At 41.6% G+C, this 20857-nt stretch overlaps 1 protein-coding gene across 2 annotated transcripts in view; it reads left to right on the top strand.

Annotated features, from left to right (window-relative positions):
• Nucleotides 1-20857, top strand: part of DSCAM (DS cell adhesion molecule) — a 471606-nt gene that overhangs the window by 318095 nt on the left and 132654 nt on the right. For both annotated transcript variants that reach the window (XM_030957750.1, XM_030957759.1), the window contains exon 11: nt 616-789. In XM_030957750.1, coding sequence (XP_030813610.1) covers nt 616-789 — 174 coding nt within the window. The remainder of the gene's footprint in view (nt 1-615; nt 790-20857) is intronic.

Raw genomic sequence — 20857 nt, 5'->3', positions numbered from 1 at the left:
TGAAAAAAACTTGAGGGTCATCTATTAGAGCATTGGTGTTTCTGCTGCACAGATTTTTTCAATGGATAATTAGTCCCATATTCCTGGGCATTAATAACTATTTCAGGCCCCAGGAAAAATATTTACAGTGCTGAGGTCCTCCTCTGTGCTCCCTTGCATTTTCTTGTGCTAAAACCTTTTACCAGACTTTCTTTCTTAATTTCTGGCACTTCTGGAGAGGCAGCTCATGGGTGGATCAGAACAAGGATGGATGGTTGGGTCCTTTGTTCTGTCTTGTTCAACTTTCAGACAAATTCAGCACTGCCTGGACCTGGGAAATCCATGAGGCTTCAAATTTTGCAGTGGGATGAGGAGAGCAAGGAATTATTAGGATTTCTCCTGTGCTGCCTTAGAAGCATTGGTGCTTCTGCTGTGTTTCTGTTTTCTCTAACAGATGGAAATAGAATACACACCCCCAGCCCAAGACAGTAACAAACCATCCTGTTCATTCTGATAATGCTAAAAGCCATTATTATTGCACTGAGCCTCTAAGAACAGGAAGCTGTAACTTGTGCCTTGTTAAAAACAAAACCATGAGATTCTTTTTAACCTTTCTCTGCGGGTTCCTTGCTGCAGGTGCCGGGGTTCCCCAGTTCCAGCCGATCGCGCTGAACGGCCGCATCCAGCTGCTCACAAACGGCTCCTTGCTGATCAAACATGTGCTGGAAGAAGACAGTGGATACTACCTCTGCAAGGTCAGCAATGATGTGGGAGCAGACGTCAGCAAGTCCATGTACCTCACTGTTAAAAGTAAGAACTGAAACGCTTCTCTGTGATCCAGATATTGCCATTGAGTGAAAAAAGGCTTTACTGCATCCGTAGTGTGGAGGGAAGGGAATGGGGTTGGGAGGGGAGAGGTTGGATTTGTTGGTTTTTGACTTAATGTTTCAGCTGTATGTGGTAGCACCTGGAAGTTAGGATGGTTAATAAAAACCTTTGTTAGGTAGAGGAAGAAAAGCAAATTTGTACCAGGTCTGAAAGCTATCCCTGAGTCATGAAGGCAAAATAAGAAAGTTGTTCAGGAGTACAAAAAAAAAAAAAAAGGAGAAATCCCACAGCATTTGTCATAAATCTCAAAAGCTAAAGGAAATGTGGATTAAAAAGATACTTTATCAGTTCTCAATGTGTCATAGGTGGAAACTATAGGTGCAATTACTATAGGTAGATATCACAAGATATTACAACATACTCTAAGATTTTGTAGATACAGCCACAGTAGTTATTTTGCCTTAGCCAGGTAATTTTTGGAAAATCCATCTAATTGCACAAGCTTTAATTGCTGTTCTTTCCAGGCACAAGAGACAAAAGCAGTCCAGTTTTCAAGTTCATATTAGCTATAATTCCTTGAAACATCAACACAGTTCAGAAAATAGAGGAAATATAATGGGAAAAAAAAGGTGTAGAGATAATATAATTTCTCTCACTAGAGAAAAAAGAGACTATTGACACATCAGCGTGCCAAATGTACCTGGATGACCTGTCAGACCAATATTGACGGTTACCACACTATGTACTTTCATGTTTGTAGGGTTTTTGAAGATTTACAGAATGCTTTGAAGTTCTGGGATGCCAATTACCTTGAAAAAGTTTTGCCCTTGAAAGTAAAAAGATTATTTTTTTTTCCAGAAAGGAAGGGAAATGGAATTTGTTCTCTATTGGAGAGTGCACTTTAGATCATTAATGTTTAGGTTGAGGGGTGTTGTTTGTTGTTGAGAATTAATAACTAAGTTATTTTAAGAGTGTCAAACATTTGACTCTAATTTATCATAGTGACTTTATCTTCTAAAAAACAACATGATGACCCCTCCAGTAAATATATTAATTGGACATTATTTTCTGTGGGCTGGTAGAAGTTCCAGCTTCTGTGGTTTGCAGAACGGGCCATTTTTGGGCCGATCTTCCCTTGCAGGAGTGAGGCACTGCTGTAATATTCTACTAGAGTCAGCTTCCCTCTGCTTGGCAGCCGTGCACGCTGCCTGTCTGATCACTGCATGCAGTTTCATGTGTGATAAAAGAGCATCCCTTATCAAATAAGAGCAGGAGCTTCCCTGGGGAGCCAGCTGCTGTTTGAATCTAATGAAAACCCCTCTGGCTCTGAGATAGCAGGGAGCAGCCTGTGCCCCTCACACACCCACACTGACACCAGTCCACTCCAGAGCACTGGGAGGGTTCTGGGGTGTGCGTGGAAGGGGCAGAGCCTGAGCTCCCATCAAACACTCCTTAAGGACAAGATGCTCTGGTGAAATAAGCTGCATTATGGCTGGATCCCCTGTTCTGGTGGTGTGGTTGTGGCTCATAATATTTGCAACTGGTCAGGAGGACTGACTCCAAAGTGAGGGCTTGGATTTGCCTTTCATCTCTCTTGTCATTCACTGTTTCCTTTTTCTGTGTGGATCCTGTTCCTGGACCTTGGTCCTCAAGTTTAGTCCTCCTTTAGATAAAAACATTGGTCTTCCTTCATGAAACTCATGGTATTCTTGATTAGCCATAAGGTCACCCTAAATAACCTTATTTAGGCAGAGGTAGAGGGTGAGACATGGCCCATGCAGTTGTTTCTGGGTGACAGAGTTGGTAAGTAAGAAACAGCTTCCAAAACATAAACAAGGGTTATCACTGATGCATATTTTTGTGGCCTCCTTGTGACAAATTGCTTTCCCACCTTCCTTCAGTCTATTTATGACTTATCCAAGAGCAGTAGCTCACATCTGATAGAAAAAGCAGAGTGGCTAGGATGAGGTTGGTCACTGATCATGAAATTAGAGTGGCCCTCAGAAAGAAAAACATGGCAGCACTCCCTCTACACCTAATTCCTTCACTTCTTGTTCCTTGTGCCACAGATACCTCAGGCATGCAGGTGCTAACCACTGATGGCCTCACTGAACTTGGAAATAAACCCACTCGTGCACAGGAGATTCTTCTCCTCCTTGTCTGACAAAGTTTTTACCTACTCTGTTGGTAACCCTGCTGCATAAAGTTTTACCTTTCATAGATCTTATCAAAAAGTCTCTTAAATGAGCTGATGCTTTACTCCTCCAGAATTTCCATTGTCACCTGTATCTAAACAAAAAAGATGTTGACCTTTATTGCCAAAAGAGAGTGGGAGTTTTTTTGTTTCAGTAGTTCAGGACTGGGCAGGATGAAAATTGATTTAATCTATTTCCATTACTTGCTACCTCTAAGATGGATGGATTTTTTCCCAGTAAAAACCTATGTCAAGCTATAAACCAGCTTGGCTTGCTTAAAAAGAGTCTTTGTGCTAAGGGGGAAATTGTAATAATTCCAAATATACATTTATTTAGTGCTTCGGTGTTTGTTGAGTGACACCCTCGTGTCAGAGGAACTGATCCAAATTCTTAGTTGAAGGGAGATTGCATGAGAAGGGAGTGCAAAGAAAGAGGAAAAAAAAAGAAAAAAAAAAGAAAAAATTAAAAAGAAAAGAAAGAGGCTTCAGGAATACCATCAGAAATGTGAAAAGAGCAAGCTGCCAGCATCAATGCTGAATCAGGAACCACAGGGCAGAAAATTTTCATTTAGCAACTATTATCCTGCTCCCTTTCTTTTCAAGGAATGGACGTAAAAATCATGACCAGTGAATTTTTCTCTTCTTGTGATTCAAGGATTAGTAGTTCCCAAATTCCATATTCACTAAGACACACAATATTAGAAAGTTATGAGAGATCTGGAACAAGGCATCTAGTGCTGTCTTGAGAAATGTCTCCTGGTGCTTGGGATGAGAAGACTTCTGAAGAATTTCTATAAAGGATAATGAGCCTTTAACATGAAGGGAAGAACTAAAATTATTTAAAGGTTGCCTGGGAGTCACAGGGGAAGAGATGACTGCTTAAAACAGACTGCCTGCCTTCATCTGAATAAATGTCACACTTCCTAATTCCACTTTAGGGGTTGTATATAATGTGATAGAATGGTATCCTGAAAAAATTACCTCCTGAAAAGCAAGCTTGCATTAAGGCATACATGTTCCTGTGCAAATAATCTGTTGGAGGCAACCACATTAGCCCTGCCCCTTCTTAAATCTATCACTTCTTTTTGTGACAGTGTGGAGCCTCACAAGTTTTAATCTGATCATCAAAACATTTCCAACAAATCCTGTCTGCCAAGAAAACAGAATTGCTTCATTCACTTTCCCCTCAAATATGCTTAGCTATTGGCATTATATGTGTTTAATACATAAACCTAAAGCTGTCAGTCAGATCCACAGCTCCTTCCAGCAGGAACATGCTAATCCCAGCTAATTCTTTCGATGCCAAGTTTCACCACTTAGACTTTTTTCTCAAAAAAAACCAAAAAAAACCCAACACTTTAAAAATTGTTGCCTATGACAAGAGCTGATGGAATAACAGGAGAAGAGGCTGGTGGGGAAAGGGAGCCTGGTAAAACTGGTAAAACGTGGAGGCTGTTCCTGCACCACGTCATGTTTCTGCTGCCCCTGCCTCTCTTACACTGCTGCTTGCCCATGTTGACCATGACCTCTTCCAGGCCACATTTGTTCCTCACCATCTTCAGACAACTCATGGAGCAAAAAGACCTCAATCACACAGGCTACTGCAAAAGAAATAAAATAAAACATTGGTTACAAACACAAATGAACCCAGAAGATGCTTATGGATGGAGACTGAATGGTAGAGCTCTTTTCTCCTCTGTAAGCTAACAGTTGTTCCACCATATGGCTGAAGCACTGCAGCATTTGTTTATTGAGATGGATGGAAAGCTCTGCCTGTGAAGCTTTATCCAGGCAGGATAAAGGGACAATTTCCATGTGACCAGGCAAATGAGTTTGCTCTGCTGCGACACCAGCAGCAAAGCCAGCAAGCTGTGATGGAGAACTCACTGTGCTCTGCTCACCAGGGTGCCTCTAAATGCTCATTTTAGTCTTTGGGAAAATAATTCCTTGCTGAGAGCACAGGAATGTTGAGATCAGCCCAACTGCTACTTTTGTTTGTGTATAAAAAGCCAATTTCTCATTAAAATGCATGTATCCCACAAGGTGTCAGTAAGGGTGGCAATGCCTGTTCTACATTTGCAAAGATAGATTATCCATGATATGTGGTAAAGAAAGCTTAAAATCACTGTCTCTAATACCTCCAAAAACACTTATAAGAAGAACAGCAATAATGCTATGTCAAATTCACCTGAGCACAGTTATTTTGATATTTCTTAATCTTGCTTTGCTCCATTTTTCTCACAGTCCCATGGTCTGTAAATACTATTTTCTGTGGAAAAACAAAACAAGACAAAAGCTTCCTTCTCTTTTTGTGTGCCCTGATTTACTGTTTTCTTATTCTGACATTCTGCCATCTTTTTTTTACAGGCTTTTTCATTCATTTGATTCTTCATCCTTATTTTGCAGTTTTCTCAAGTAGGGTACACTTTTGTGAAATGGACAAATTTAGCCAATATTGGTAAAAATCTCTAGCTAGATGGCTTGCATGTGTCCTGAGAATGAAAGAGTGGGGCAAGGCAAAGGAAACAAAAAATAATTTCCTTGAATTGCAAGCTGCTCTTCCTTGAATTGCATGAGCTACTCTCATGCCCCAGTCAGTCCTTCTGCTGAGCTGGTGAGCTGCCCTTACCCACTTTTGCCCTTGCCCTCATGACAGGCAGCTCTCTCCCTCTTTTACCATGCATTTCTTGGCAATCTAAGGTAAAAACTGGGTTAAACATGAGGTTGTGAATAAACTGTCCAGCTCCAAGTCAGTGGTGATGAACTTAAAGCCCTTTATTTTTAATTTTGCATCCCTGCCCATAACAGGCTGGTTGGAACTCGATGATCTTTAAGGTCCATTCCAACCCAAACTGTTCCATGATTCTATGACTCTAATTGTTTATTCTCATGACTCTAATTGTTTCTTTTCATGACTCCAATTGTTTATTTTCATGAAATGCACAGTCCAAAAGACGCTGTGAGTGAATCTTGGATGAGATCTCCCTGGATGCAGGCACTCCCTCTTGTTAACAAAACAGCCCATTTCTTTCCCTAACGAGGTCCTCCCACAACCAGAAAGGAACAGGGGTCTAAATGCTGTTTTCTGCCTCTTCAAACTGCTGGCACAGCTTTGATTTAGGGACTTGCACTTTAATCACCCATCATGTGTCATTACCCCGACAGGCGGCAGCAGCCGCCAGACACGAGCGCCGATAAATTGCACCGAGAATCGCTGGAGCGATCCTTTGTTGATTTTCCTTTACAGCTATTCCATAGCAGATCAGCTGTCATAACAACACAGTGCCTCTGGCAACAGAGGGAAATTAAACATGAAGTATGTTCAAGGTAGCTGGTAGAAGGCTGGAATATCCCTTTTCTTCCGTGCCTTCAAACGCTCCCTGCTCCTCGCGGTAATGCCAAGCCCGTGGCAATTCTCTTGTAAGATAATTGCCAGATGTGCTGCAGCACAAATACTCAAGTGGGTTTGTATGCAAATCTTTGCAATGCTCTCATTTAAGGAGAAGAGGAGAGGTAAGAAGCTCTCTCTCTCTCTCTTTTCCTTTCCTTTTTTTAATAAATATTTTTTGAACAATATAGCAGCCCTTTTTCTGTTCTTCAAGGCTGGTTGCACAGAAATGTTTCCAGCAGAAAGGTAAAGCAGCAGATTTTTCTCCCAGAAAGTGCATACAGACTCTGCTGTATCAACAGTATCATATTTATTGCCCTTTTTTTTTTCTTTTTTTTTTCAAAGTAGCTGTCTCTCTCAGGTTTTTGATGCCCAAATGGCAACATTCAAAAGGGAGCATGGGTGAGGCTTATTTTCAGAAGTTTTCTTTCTGGGGAAATTTTCATAGTGGATACAGACTATTGAGGCTTTCCTGAAAAATAATCAATTCAAGAAAATTGTGACAATTTAGTCTTTCAAATGCCTTCATATCTTCATGGTTTTTCAAAAGCTTCATGAGGGATGGGATTCAGAAGCTGCTGTTTTATTTTCTCCTTTCCTTGAACAGATTAGTTCTATAAAAACCACAGATATTTTAGCATGCTCTCCTTCCTCAACACTAATATTTCTTATGTGCTGTTAAATTATCCCTTTATTCAGAGGTGCTATGTGGCTTTCAGATTGCAATGAACTCTGTGTCCAGGTTTGGCCAACTCTGTGCTACAGAGATCATTTCAGATCAAGGGCTGCAGCTCCTCTGTCTCTGAACACTGTTGAAACAAGACTTGAGAATAATATCTGATCTACTCTTTCAGCTGAGATGGTGGAGTGGAAGGGATTGATACCAGCTAGACAGATAATCCATTCATAACAACCATCACCGAGAAAGTACAAATGTCAGTATATTGTATTTGGCACAATTCTTCAAACCCTACTGTGCTCAAAGGCAATAAATGATAATCCCAAAATGTTCTAAACTGTGAGGAAATATTCTGGAAATTATTCTTACTGGTGGCTTAGAATCATAGAATCCCAAGGGAAGGGACCCACAAGGATCATCCAGTCCAACCCCTGGCCCTGCACAGGACAGCCCAAGAGTCACACCATGTGCCTGAGAGCGCTGTCCAAACACTTCTTGAGCTTCTTGGCAGCCTTGGGGCCATGACCACTGCCCTGGGGAGCCTCTTCAGTGCCCCGGCACCCTCTGGGGGAAGAACCTTTCCCTGATCTCCATCCTGAACCTCCCCTGGCTCAGCTTCAGGCCTTTTTCTCAAGTCTTGTTCACAATTCTTCTGCCCAGGGCACAAGTTGTGCCTCCTGTGCAGGGGAATTGCTGGGCTCAGGCCCTGCCCATGGCTCTGGGGCCATTGCTGGGCCTGGAGCAGAGCCTGGGCCTGCTCTGACCTCTGCACACAGGGACAGACACAGGGACAGCCAGAATTCACAGAATCACAGAATCACTGGATTGGAAGAGATCTTCAAGACCATCAAGTCCAGCCCAGCCCCAACAGCTCAACTGAGCCCTGGCCCCCAGTGCCACATCCAGGCTTTGTTAAACACACCCAGGGATGGGGACTCCACCACCTCCCCAGGCAGCCATTCCAGAACTTTCTCACCTTTCTGGCAAAAACCTTTTCCCTGCTATCCAACCTGTATTTCCCTTGGTGCAGCTGGAGGCTGTGTGCTCTGGTTGTGTCAGTGCTGCTGGAGAAAGAGCCCAGCCCCAGGTGAGCACAGGCACCTTTCAGGAGCTGTGCAGAGTGATGGGGGCAGCCCTGAGTCTCCTTTTCTCCAGGCTGAGCAGCCCCAGCTCCCTCAGGGGTTCCTCACAGGGTTTGTGTTCCCAGCCCCTCTCCAGCCTCGTTGTCCCCTCTGGATGTGCTCAGTGTCCCCAAGGTCCTTCCCAACCTGAGGGGCCAGAGCTGGGCACAGCACTCCAGGTGTGCCCTCAGCAGTGCAGGGACAGAATGACCTCCCTGCTCCTGGGACAGCCAGGGACAGCCACAGGGACAGCCACACGGACAGCCACAGGGACAGCCACAGGGACAGACACAGGGACAGCCAGGGACAGACACAGGGCCAGGCAGGGCCAGGCAGGGCTGAGGCCCCTCTCTCTCCCTGGGCTCCTCTCCAGGCTGAGCAGCCCCAGCTCCCTCAGCCTTTCCTGGGCACGGAGCTGCTCCAGGCCCTTGCTCAGCTCCAGGAGCTCCTGGCCCTGCTGTGCTGAGCAGAACACAGGAATTGCATTTGGACATTTAGCCTGGAAATCCTTGTCAGAACACACCACTCTTTAAGAATAAAAATTCTTCAAATGTATGTATTTCTGATGTTTTCTTAAAATTATGAAGTGGTTCTATATCTCAAAGTCTGCCACACAAAATAGGTCCTTATACAAATAGTGTTAGGACAGTGTTCTCATAAGTTTTTTTTTTTTTTCCCTTCAATACTTGTGGTACAGGAATAATGACTAATCACTAACCATGCCCACAATGGACTGTTGATGTTTACTGTTTATCTGAATCAAATGGGTTTCAAATGCAGCATGGATACAGGTTTACAGTCTTGATTTTTCTTGAATTTATACCTTTGTTTAATGCTTAGATAGCTACATTTACCTGGATTTTCATGCTATGAAACCTACTAATTTTTCTGAGTAATACTTTAAAATTCAAATGCTGCTGTGAATACATTAGTTTCATTTGTGAGGTGGGAGCTGTTTGCAGTGTGTTTGATGGGTTTAATATTGGCTTCTGGGGGAGGAAGTGAATGCAGGATCTATTGCAGCTTATTTTTATATTTGCAATGTCATCAAAAGTTGGGTCTATGCCTTGCTAACAAAGATTAAATGAACTTAAATCAAGAGAGCATTGGAAAGCAATTGTGGGATGTAAATTAATTTAGTGGCTATGTACAGTACACATGACTATTTCCACTTCAGAAAAGGTAGCTCTTATAGTACTGTCCTTTTTCCTTTTTCCTTTTTCCTTTTTCCTTTTTCCTTTTCCTTTTCCTTTTCCTTTTCCCTTTTTTTCTTCTTCCTTTTCCTTTCCCTTTTCCTTTCCCTTTTCCCTCATCTCTTTTTGTCTGTGTCATTCTTGCCAGCTTTAAGGTACATCTCATTCAGAAAGTAACCCTGTTCCAGCAGAACAAAGCCTCAGAACTCCCCATTATTATTTTGTATCAGTTTAGGATCAGCAGAATGCTCTCTGAACAGCCAAAATAGTGGGCAGAGTCTTAAATTATATTTCTTCTTATATAGCAGCTTTTTCTGCACTTTGAATGACTTACCCACTGTATTTTTCAGTAAAAAGCTTATATTTCAAAAGTTTACTCACTCTTTTTTAAATTAATGAATGCTGTCATAGGGCCTACATCATAATTCTTTCTAGTTTTTCATTATTTATTTATTTATTAATATTGTTTATCCTTATCTTTAATTTGAATAAAGAAAACATAAACTGAGTTACAACAAAAATAGTAAAAATTATTTTAAAATATCTGAAGAAATATGCAGGACATAAACTACATTTGAGTATCAAGTGACACAGATGCCAAGTCAGTTGCATTTTTCCGTATAAATTCTCCTGCAGCAAAACTGTAAAAAAGGTAGTTTATATGCAAATATTTTATGCTTTGGATAAGAGTTTATTTCTTTTAAAAAATAGTATCACATGTCACTATCAGCCAAAGATGATCTTTTACAGCTGCTTCCATCAGTGCAACTTAAAGCTTTTTTTAAGGAAAGCAATTTTGCCTTCAAACATAAAGAGTCTCTTTTTTTTGGTAGTACTTTCTTTTCATCTTCAAAATAGATTTTCAAAAATTGTGTCGTGGTTTTGTTCACATTCCTCTGTGAAAATTCTAGAGTGGTGTTCAGTTTGAGCACAGTGCTGTGATAATCAACATAAACAAAAAATTTTAAAAATGAAAAAAAAATTAAATTAAACCTTTGCATGTTAGGTACAATCAGAAGAAAGGATTTGCAAATGCGGATTTTCTTTCAGTAATCTATTTGCTTGGTGGGAAACGTTTCCTTCACCCCATCACCTTCCCTGACCATTGGGATTTGCTCAGTGCATCAGCTCCCATCCCCACATTCAAATATTTGTAGGGTATGTGATGCTTCAACAAATCTGAATATGTTGCTTTATCTTTCTTGAGAAAACAAAAAAGGAAGTGGCAAGTTATGGCCATAGCAATTGATTTCTGAGTGTCCTCACAGTATAGATAACTAAAGAAGCACGGCTCCATTTTTAGATAAATCTTATTAGAATCCTGCAGGGCTGAGGAATGAATCGATTTGGTCTGTCAAACCAGGAGATAATGAAAGAATGAGCTCTTACTGTTGGCCTAATTACTCATGATTAATCTAACCCCATCCATTTTTTTTGTAACTGTCTCCATTAGGCCAAAGAATAATTATTCTTACATCCAATTTTTGTTTTCTTTTCCAATTCTGAGCTGGAATATTTGATCATGTAGGAACTGCGTTGTCCAGGCAGTTATGTATCTTTGTGACAATAAATTTAGATTCTCTGTCGTCAATTATTTGGTGTTTAGCTTCCACCTGGACTAATTCCTGCCCAGAGAAAGCAATGTTTGTAATTTTATGGACATAGGTGAGCACAGAACCAAATTCAGAAAGGAGAAATTATCTTTCAGGGAGGGAATAAATTTTATAGCTCCAACCACCGTTCTTGACTCGTGAAAGAGGTTTTTCCTTTAAAATTCCCTTGTACAAGTGTCCTGGTTTAGGGAAAATTTGGGAGAAAACCTTTAAAGAGGTTCCTCTAGGGCAGATTCAAGAGTCCCCTCCCCCAGCTGCTTCAGGAAAACATTTCCTTGGAGAAAAGTGGAAAAAAACCCTGTTTATTTATCAGACAAAGCATTCACTAGCACAGAAAAAGAGAACAATATTAAATAATAAAACAGACAAATGGGGATACAAGCATCATAAAGTCACCCTAGGACAACAAGGTGATGTGTTCTCAGGTGATGGTAGGAGCAGCCCAGTGTGTGCAGGGATTGGCAATGATATTAAACTCCCTGCTTTTACAAATGAAACTTCTGGTGGGATTTCCTATACATCACTTTGCAAAAAAAATGCTATTAGGCTGTAAAAGACCTCTTGCTGTGTTTTATCTATAGTAATTAAAGGCCTCAATTACCAATATTTCTACGTCCATGTGCATGAGCGTGTGGCCACTCACAACACAGAAATACAGAATCATTGAATGGCTTGGGTTCTGTGGGTGATTTGGTGAAATTTATTCCCCAACCTAAAAAAAAGCATCTTAAATATTATGCTCCTACAGCCATTTTTTCATCAGAGCCCTGATTTATAGAAGCAGTGGGAGCACAGTTGTCTTTCATGAAATCAGTGATGTGCTGAAGGGTGCTTAGCAAAGAGGATGGTTATTTAGGAAATTAAACATATGCTGCTTAGATTTGGTTTAGATTTGGGGGTTTTGTTCTTGTTGTCTTCAAATTTGGCTTAAACTTTCAAGACAAAGTTCTCCAGGAAATGTTGTAATCCTTTGGGAATGAATGGTAAAGCAGCAATGTCAATGGCCTGGCTTTCAGTCAGCACTGCAAGTTCTCTCTGTTGGGTTTCCCCATCCTGAACTTTTCTCAGATTAGTTAAAATAAACTCTAAAATCACATCATCAGTGACCTAAGAGGAACATTTTTCTACTAACAGACTTGCCATATTGACAGATAAGTATCTGAGGAACAATCCTGTTCTCTTTCTTCCTTTTCTTTCCTTGCAAAGGGCAAAGGATTCAAAGGATCTAATGTCATTTCTGAACATGAGATGGTATAAACCTGTGGTCACAAAATCAGAAGGAGACAGAAAATAGAGCTATTGCGTAAGTCCATTTTGCTGCAAATCATCAGAGCAGTACAAGGAGCATCTGTTAGATGATTATTTTTCCTGGCTTTTAATTACTAGCCATTGATTTGGGTAATTGCCCGCAGGTACACACACAATAGTGCAGCAGGATCTCACTTCTGCAGCCTTATCTCAAAACTGGCTTTTAAAATAAGTGCCTATTACTGTAAGTGCTCTGCAAGAAAGCAGCACTCTGCTGTATTTTTGTCTTCCTTTGCAATGCAACCTAAATGTTGCATTTACAACAGGAAGGAGCTGGCTCCTTGCCATGCACTTACAGCCATAAACCCACACTCTGAGCAAGGCAAATCTCCTGCTATCAGATTTTTAAGTGGTGACTTGCCGAGCTGAAATAAGGGAGAACAGACTTTCCATAAGTGGTTGCATATTGTTGTGGAAAATCCAATTACCACTTGCTAAATGCCCAGGTCTGAGATTTAAATAAGAGCTAAATGAAGTGCCTGGCTTTTAAGGAAAATGGGAATGCACCTAAACAGTGAGGAAAACCTTTACAGGAGAGCACAGTAATCCCTGGGTGCCCTCAGGAGTTTTTGCTGATTCCCTGTAGCATTCCCAGTCCTATTTCAGGGAACTCCCCAGTGGAGACACAGCTGTGAATGAGGACTTGTGAGTTTTATTTGCATATATAATGGAAATAATGCATTGCACAGAGGTGTTAACTCTCTCCCTTTGGGCTCTGAAGCCTTTCAGTGTGGAAGACCTCCCAGAAAAGGTTCAAGAAGTATTCAAGAACTGAGAAAGGAGAGAACAAGCTGGCCAGAAGGAGAAGGCTGGCACAAGCACTATTAATTTTGATAGGATGGCTTTCTCCTTGGCTGTGATCTGCTTTTACCCCCTGTTATCTGCTTATTTCACCTGTCAAGGCCCAGGAGCAGAATAAATCAGTCTCTCTTCTGAATGAGGGGGCTCAAATGTACAGAGCAGGGGCTTGGCAGCTGCTGGGCTGTGCTGGGTGTCCCAGTGTCTGCTGGGCATAGGCAGAGTAATTAAAGACAATTAAAGAGGTTGGATTTCCTCTCATTTGCTGTGGGATAGGCTTGTAGACCTGGGCAGTTACCATGGCCTTGCTGACATGCAAGCAAGCCCTTCAGATGATACAAATGTGCTTTTTAATATAAATACACACATTCAGTCTGCTGCTTTTTCCAAGAAGTTTCTTAGATCTTGTCCAAACTCAAGATTATTTCCTCCTTTGCTGATTATTCCAGTTTATTCCACAGGCAGCATGCCTTAGCTGTATAATTATAAATCTCTCACATGGACACTGTGTCTGGAGAAAGAATTGACTTTTTGCAGCATAGTTACAATTACCTCCAAAAGCAGGAGACAAGAGAACAGATAGATGAAGCCCAAAACTTAGGCCTGAAGCAAATTTTGCTTCAGCTCTTGAGTTTGAGCGAGCTGAACCTGTGAAATGCAGGAGCTTGGAAGGACCAGGGATTTAACTTGGGGCCATCCAGGGATATTTTAGCTCGGAATGCACAAGATTTTGAGTTCTTTTAAGGGATCTGTCACATACCCCCAGCTTGCTGATACCAAAGCAGCTCAGCTTAGCAGTGTGTCAGCCTATCTCATGCAGAGTGATGTAAACTAACCCAGGGGAGCATTTCAAAGATGCTGAAATGGGAGTGACCTTGAGGAGCTGCACTCTCACACGAGCATCAATTGCTTTCATACCCAAAAAAGGGGAAGTCAGAATATCTCAAGTGTTATCAGCCATCCAACTGGTTTGAGCTGGGGATATCTGTACACTTTTTTGTCTCTCCCCATAAAACAAGTTGGGGATTTTTTTTTCCCCAAGAACCATTGGGTACCTAAACAAACACATTTGTCATTATGGAAATAATGAGCTGGAGAAGAAAATAGTCCATTTGCCTTAAATTTTACTCATTCAACCCCTTCCCTTCCCTTCCCTTCCCTTCCCTCCCTTCCCTTCCCTTCCCTTCCCTTCCCTTCCCTTCCCTTCCCTTCCCTTCCCTTCCCTTCCCTTCCCTTCCCTTCCCTTCCTTTCCCTTCCCTTCCCTTCCCTTCCCTTCCCTTCCCTTCCCTTCCCTTCCCTTCCCTTCCTTCTGTTTTGAGATGTTTTTATAAAGGATGTTATAATCAACAATTTCAAAAATAATGCTATTAAAAATTAATTAATATCTGAATTGTAGACATTGATTCATATAAGGTTCCTGTAGACCAAGATTAGGTTTTCCAGTTCTTATTTTTGCATGGAAGAAAAAGAGCACATTTAGTTCTGAATCGGGAGCTTTAGAAGGAATAATCAAACTTTGCTTATTTTTTAAATAATCACAGTACTTTTAAAATACAGCAGTACATGTATGGAACATGCATGTACAAATACAGAAAAAAACCCTATTTTTAAGGTAGAGAGAATAATTTCTGGGTATTAACTCCTTTGTTATGTCTCTTATGTTGGCTGTTGTTAATATTGCTCCAATTTACTATTCTTGAAATTATTGCTCTAATTTACTATTCCTGAAATTCTGACTTTGCATTTCTTGACTTTTAAAATATTTTGTAGCTTACATCATGAAAATACATGCTGTTGTTTTATTTACCTTTACTAAAAAACATCTAGTGCACACTGAAGTAAGTCCAGTGATGATTATCCTGGGATAAAATGTAAGAGGGGCTGCGAAGTACACACATGTTTAGTGTTTCAAGCCCCAGAGCAAAGTTAATGGTGCATATAAATAATTATTTGTGCATATACTCATAATCCATATGGTCACTCTATGACCATGACATGTGAAAGGCAGTTAAAGTCACAGAGATTGACTTTGCATAGTTCTGAAACACCTGGACAGGAGGGGTGTGCTGGGTCCTCTGGACTGTTGACCATAAGAGAGAGAAGGAGCCAAGAGAATGCACAGCATCTCTCAAAAAAAAAACCACTTTGATGATTCTGTTTTGCAGGAGAATATCCCACCACCTCTCTTCTGGAAAAGCCCAGATAGAGCTCTGTGCATCTTTGAACCCCATTCAGAATTTCAGCTTTGGGAGGAGCAGCTCAGCTCATGGTTCCCTGGATCCCTCCTGACCTTTTCAAAATCTTTCTGGAGGATCCAAGCATGATCCAGATTTCACCAGTTGTAGCTTTTCTGCACAAAGACAATTTTCAAACATCTTCCCAAGGATCCAGTCTCATAATTTCTGCAGACACATTGTAGGCAGTTTTCCTGAGGATTTTCAATGGAAATTTCATTCACCCACAGCTATTTTTGTGCGGCTGCTCCTGCATGCAAACATGAAAATATTTTAAGTGACCAAATAGAACCTTCTGAAAATCCAAATAACACAAAAATATCTATGAAATTTGTGTAGCTTTAAGGGAGAAGAGTGGATTATCAGGCTTGAAAGCAAATTTTGGCTGTCTGAAGATATCTTATTTTCTTGGGAAGCTCTAAGCAGTGAGAAGCAGAATTGAGTTTGTGGTGACATTACACTAAACCATGGCAGGACTTACATCAAGACATTGAACCATCAAATATATTGGCAAAAATATGGCAGCAAAAACCTAAGAGGAAGCCAGAGAGGGACAATTCATCAGGAAGTGGAGTGACAGGACAAGGGGGAATGGCTTCAAAATAGGGAAAAATATGTCAGAAAGATAAATAGGTTAGAAAGAAATTTTTTACTGTGAGGTTGGTAAGGCCCGGGCACAGGGTGCCCAGAGAAGCTGCCCCTGGATCCCTGGCAGTGCCCAAGGCCAGGTTGGACATTGGGGCTTGGAGCAGCCTGGGACAGTGGAAGGTGTCCCTGCCCATGGTAGGGGTGGCACTGGATGGTCCTTTAAGGTCCTTTCCAACAAAACCACTCTGTAATTCTGTGATTCATACATAAAAATGCTTCCCATGTCTGAACTGCCTTTGTGACAGCCTGCTTTCCATGCAGACAATGATGTAAGGAGAGTGTTTTCTGTCTTGGGGCTGCAGGAGCAGGAGGGGACAGCCTGAGCTGCAGCAGGTTTGCTCTCCACGTCTCCAGCTTCATTATTTCACCGTGCACACTGATGAACTGTAATTGTTTCCTGGCTCCCCTTGGTAGGAGATGGGGTGACAAAGGGGTTTGGAGCACTGCTAGGTTCCTGTTTCCCTCACTGATCTCTATTAGAACAATCATTATGATAATGATTCTAATCTAAGCTTCTGTAATATAACTGAGAAATAAATGCTTCTTGGTTAATATGCCTCAATTAACGGGTCACCCAGCGTAGCTGCAGCAGGTTGCAAGTAAGTAGCTTTCAGGATCTGAGCCCAAATGATTATAGGTTTTCTTTCCCTTTTTAGATGAAATGGATTCATAAGCCTTACTCAAATGAATCGCTCTTGTAGTCATTAATTATAGTATACACATGTTAATGACATCATTATCAGGAGATAACATAATGTCCCAAGGACCACGTGCTACAGTTGTTTCCTGTGCAAACAATTGTGCTTGATAACACAGCCTGTCACAAAATGTCAAAAGAAACCACATGGTGTCTCGAAATGATTGTGAAATTATCATGTGTCACAGCTATGTGTATCATAAAAAATACCATCACGACAGAATTTGTCATTAGCTCTTGGGTGAGGGATACTGAACAGAACAAATAATTAAGATCTTGAACTTCTCAAGTGCAGCACATAATGCAGCACTGAACTGTTTAAAGCATATCCTGTGACTGAATTAAAGTGCATTAGTCATGAATTCAGGATATGCACAGTAAGAGGCAATATAAAGCACCTTGTGAGATTTTTATTTTCTCTTATTTATTAAAAATAAACAGAAAGGAATTAGTTGTTTTAAGATCCAACAGTTTAGTTCTCCTTTTAACTTGTATGAGGATAGGGTACTAAGACTGCAAGAAACTTGCCAGTGTAACTCTTATTTTAGCAAATTAAATCCTGCTCAAGTGAAAGTCAGTGCCAGTTGCTCAAGACCTTTGTGGGAACAGAATATCAGTCATGGGGCCTCATTTGAGCAATCTCATTTTCATCCTTTCCATGATGCAGCAAAATTTTCAAGCCCCTGGGCATCCTGTGGGTTTTGCTGCTGACAGAATGGCAGAGCTATTCACTAAGAAGGACTGAACTCCCTCTTTTGCCATCCATGGATTTTGGCAGCATTACCATCTTCTGCACTTTTCCTCCTGAACTCAAGTGGAGATTTATTTGGCTCTATATTTTGGGTTTTCCTGTTTTCCTTTCACCACTGAACTGAAAACCAAGATTGTTCTCCTGCTGTAAGGAAGCTGTGCAAAATCCTTGCCCAGAGCCATGGGGTTCTGCAGGCACAGAAAGGTGGAACAGTTCTCCCCAGGACACCAAGGGCTGCTGGTTACAGGGATGCCAGAAGTTTTCCTCCTCCAGGGTCTGCAGGGTTATGTGGGACCTGCTGGCAAACAGCTCCCTCAAAGACCCATCAGTACCCTCATCTCCAGAGCTGAGCTTTTTGTGACCCACAAGACTCTTGTTTTCAGATGTTCTGATGATAACAGGAGTACTGCTTTAGTCATGCAGTAATTAGTAATTTAGTAATTAGCCATCAGCAGCAAGGCAGACAAAGGGAGATACCCAAAATTTTCTCCCCCATCAAGAGTCTGCCCCTGAGGCCCCACAGGTGATTTTCCACCTGCAGAGCTGCCCCAGCCCAGGGAGGAGCTGGAGCTGCTGCAGAGAGCCCAGAGGAGGCTCCAGGATGAGCAGAGGGATGGAGCAGCTCTGCTGGCAGGAAAGGCTGGCACAGCTGGCATTGTTCACCTGCACAGGAGAAGCTTTGGCCTGAGCTCAGGGTGGCCTTGCAGGGCCTGCAGGAGCCCCAGGAAAGCTGGAGAGAGACAATTTCCAGGGGATGCAGGGACAGCACACAGGGAATGGCTTCCAACTGACAGAGGGCAGGGTTAGATTAGATCTTAGGAATTCTTCCCTGTGATGGTGGTGAAATATTGGAATAGGGTGCCCAGAAATTTTGTGGCTGCCCCTGGATCCCTGGCAGTGCCCAAGGGTAGGTTTGGACAGGGCTTGGAGCAGCCTGGGACAGTGGAAAGTGTCCCTGCCATGGCAGGGGGTGGGAATGAGATGATCTTTAAGGTCCCTTCCAACCCAAACCATTCCATAATTCAGTGATAATTTCAAAATCTCTGTGCTCCTGATGCTGATGTTCCTCTATATGAAAGGTACATATGAGCCAATCAGCCTTCCTGCAGCAAGCCCAAGAGAGCTGGCATGCAAATATTATAGAAAATTTAAAGGTGAAAGTCTCTAAAGCAGTATCTTAGTTTACATGTTTGGACTTTGTGGTTCTAAGTGATCCCAAAGGAGCAAGAGAAAAGCATCTCAGAGGCTGCTTTTGAATTATACCTTTCCTTACCAGTAATAATGCCATGGGAATTCTTGACAGATGGCCTGGTTTTACACTTCCTGAGAGGATTCAGTAAGATTAAGATACGGATTCAGATTCCTCTTTTTTTTTCACCTGCAGTTCCAAACCTTCCAGTGCTCCTCCACAAGTCATTATTCAGGTTTACAGTGCTGCAGTTACCAGCTCGCTCAGCCCTGGCACACAGAATAAATTACCAGCGACCCTTTTTTCACCTCTTTGCCTCAAATTTCCATTCCTGCACAGAACACCATCTAATTAAACACAACAGGGGCCTTCTCAGGCAGGAGGGGGGGATGTTTTGTGACATTACCAGAATTTATTCTGGCAAAATCTGAGGCAAGGAACCGCCTGGAGACAGAGGTGGAAGAGACCAGTGAGATTTATGAGAGACTGGCAGAGCTGGCAATAGAAATTGGAAGAGTTACTGGAGCTGTCAGCAACTTTGCCATCTTCAGGATGGAAAATCAAAGGATTATTATTTGTTAGCAGCAGTATTAAAAAATGTATTTAACTGACAGAGGGCTGAGAAAGCTTTTCCTTTCTTTAGTGCTGCAGATTTGGTTGCATTTATATATATATTTATTTTTTTTCTAGTTCACCGGAGTTCAGCTTCTTAACGAGCTTTTGGTTCTTTTTAAGACCAGTTCTGGGCACTCTGCTCATACAGAGCAACTGAGTCAAGGACACAGCATAAATATAGGAGCATTTCAGGAGCCACACACTTTAAGATGCTTCCATGTTATCCTTGGAAAACCTTTGTGAAGTATGAGTTTAAATACATGAAATTACCTCAAAATACAGCAAACATAACCCATAAATTATCTGAGCAATAATTTACTCTGCAGACAATAAGGACATATTTTTAGGAAGACTTTAGGTGCACCCAGGGGTGTTCAGCAATTCTGCAAAGCCACTTGAACACTTAAAAATAAGGAAAACAACATCTGTCAAAGAAGGTGGGACGTAACAGCCTAGAAATCCTTAATTTTACCACAGAAAATGTCTTTGCATTCAGCGAGTACTAGCAAAAGGACTTCTTTTCATTTCATTTACTATTTTCTAATCCAGTGCATGATCAAAAATAAGGCAAAAAATAGAAGTAGTATCATTCACCAACTTCATAACCCTGAGCACCAGGTAGTCCCTCTACTAAAGAAGAACTTATCTTGTGGGGAAACAGTGTTTGTGTAATTAAACAATGTATTATCAAACATGATCACAACAGTCTCACTGGAGACTGCTTGATGTCTCAGTTACTGAAATTTGGTTGCTTGAATTTGCCATTTAAATTTTCTCTTTTTTTTTTTTTAATACAGATAAATTAATCCAGGGGAGATATCTTTTTGTTATATGTTTTTTTTTAATTTTTACATATTTTATAAGGCAACCAGTAGATTAGAGACCTGACTGGAGGTGTTTTCCAACCTAATTGATTGTGATGCAGTAGATTCTCAGTAGTTACTCCTGAAAATAGACTTTTGTAATTCAAGTTGCAGGATTCCATACAAAAGGAAGATAGAACAAACTTTTTTAGACAATTGTTGCATGTGGAAACTCAGACAAAGCATCCTGGTTGAACAGTCCCCCATTTTTCTTTCCTAGAATTGAGAGGGCAAAACCTGATGTGCACAGGACAACTTGAAGTTGCTCAATGTTATCAATGACCCATTTATTGGAGGGAAAAGAAAATAAATTGGGCAGGAGAAACAATCTGCTTTTATCACCCTTTTCTTTGCACAAGGGTTTGAAATGCTGGGAATCCACTGGGTTTGCCCCAGTGATGCCTTAGGAAGGCTGACCTAGAACAGAGCTAAAGAATAAAGCAGGGATTTATTCAAAGGCCTCCATGGATGCATCTTGGGCAGCACCAGAGCCCAGCCAGGGCTGCACCCAAGATGAACCAAAATGGCCCCAAAATGCACGGCCGGGCACGGGGTCTGTCCCTGGGATCAGTTCTGCTCCATTTGCACCTTGCAGCTCATTGTCCCATTCCAGCTTTAGCCCAGGCAGTCCCACCCTGCTTGTTTTTCTCTCTCCAGCCCACGGTGTTTGTGCTCTTGGGCTGAGATTTGGATCATTTGTCCTTGGTGCCCAGCTGGAGCAGGAATTGTTTTGTCTCCCTGCTCTGTGCAAGAGCTCA

The sequence above is a fragment of the Camarhynchus parvulus genome, chromosome 1, assembly GCF_901933205.1.
Source record: "Camarhynchus parvulus chromosome 1, STF_HiC, whole genome shotgun sequence".
Taxonomy (NCBI): Eukaryota; Metazoa; Chordata; class Aves; order Passeriformes; family Thraupidae; genus Camarhynchus; species Camarhynchus parvulus.
Note: the sequence above shows the minus strand (reverse complement) of the source record. Positions and strands in the feature narration are given on the sequence as shown.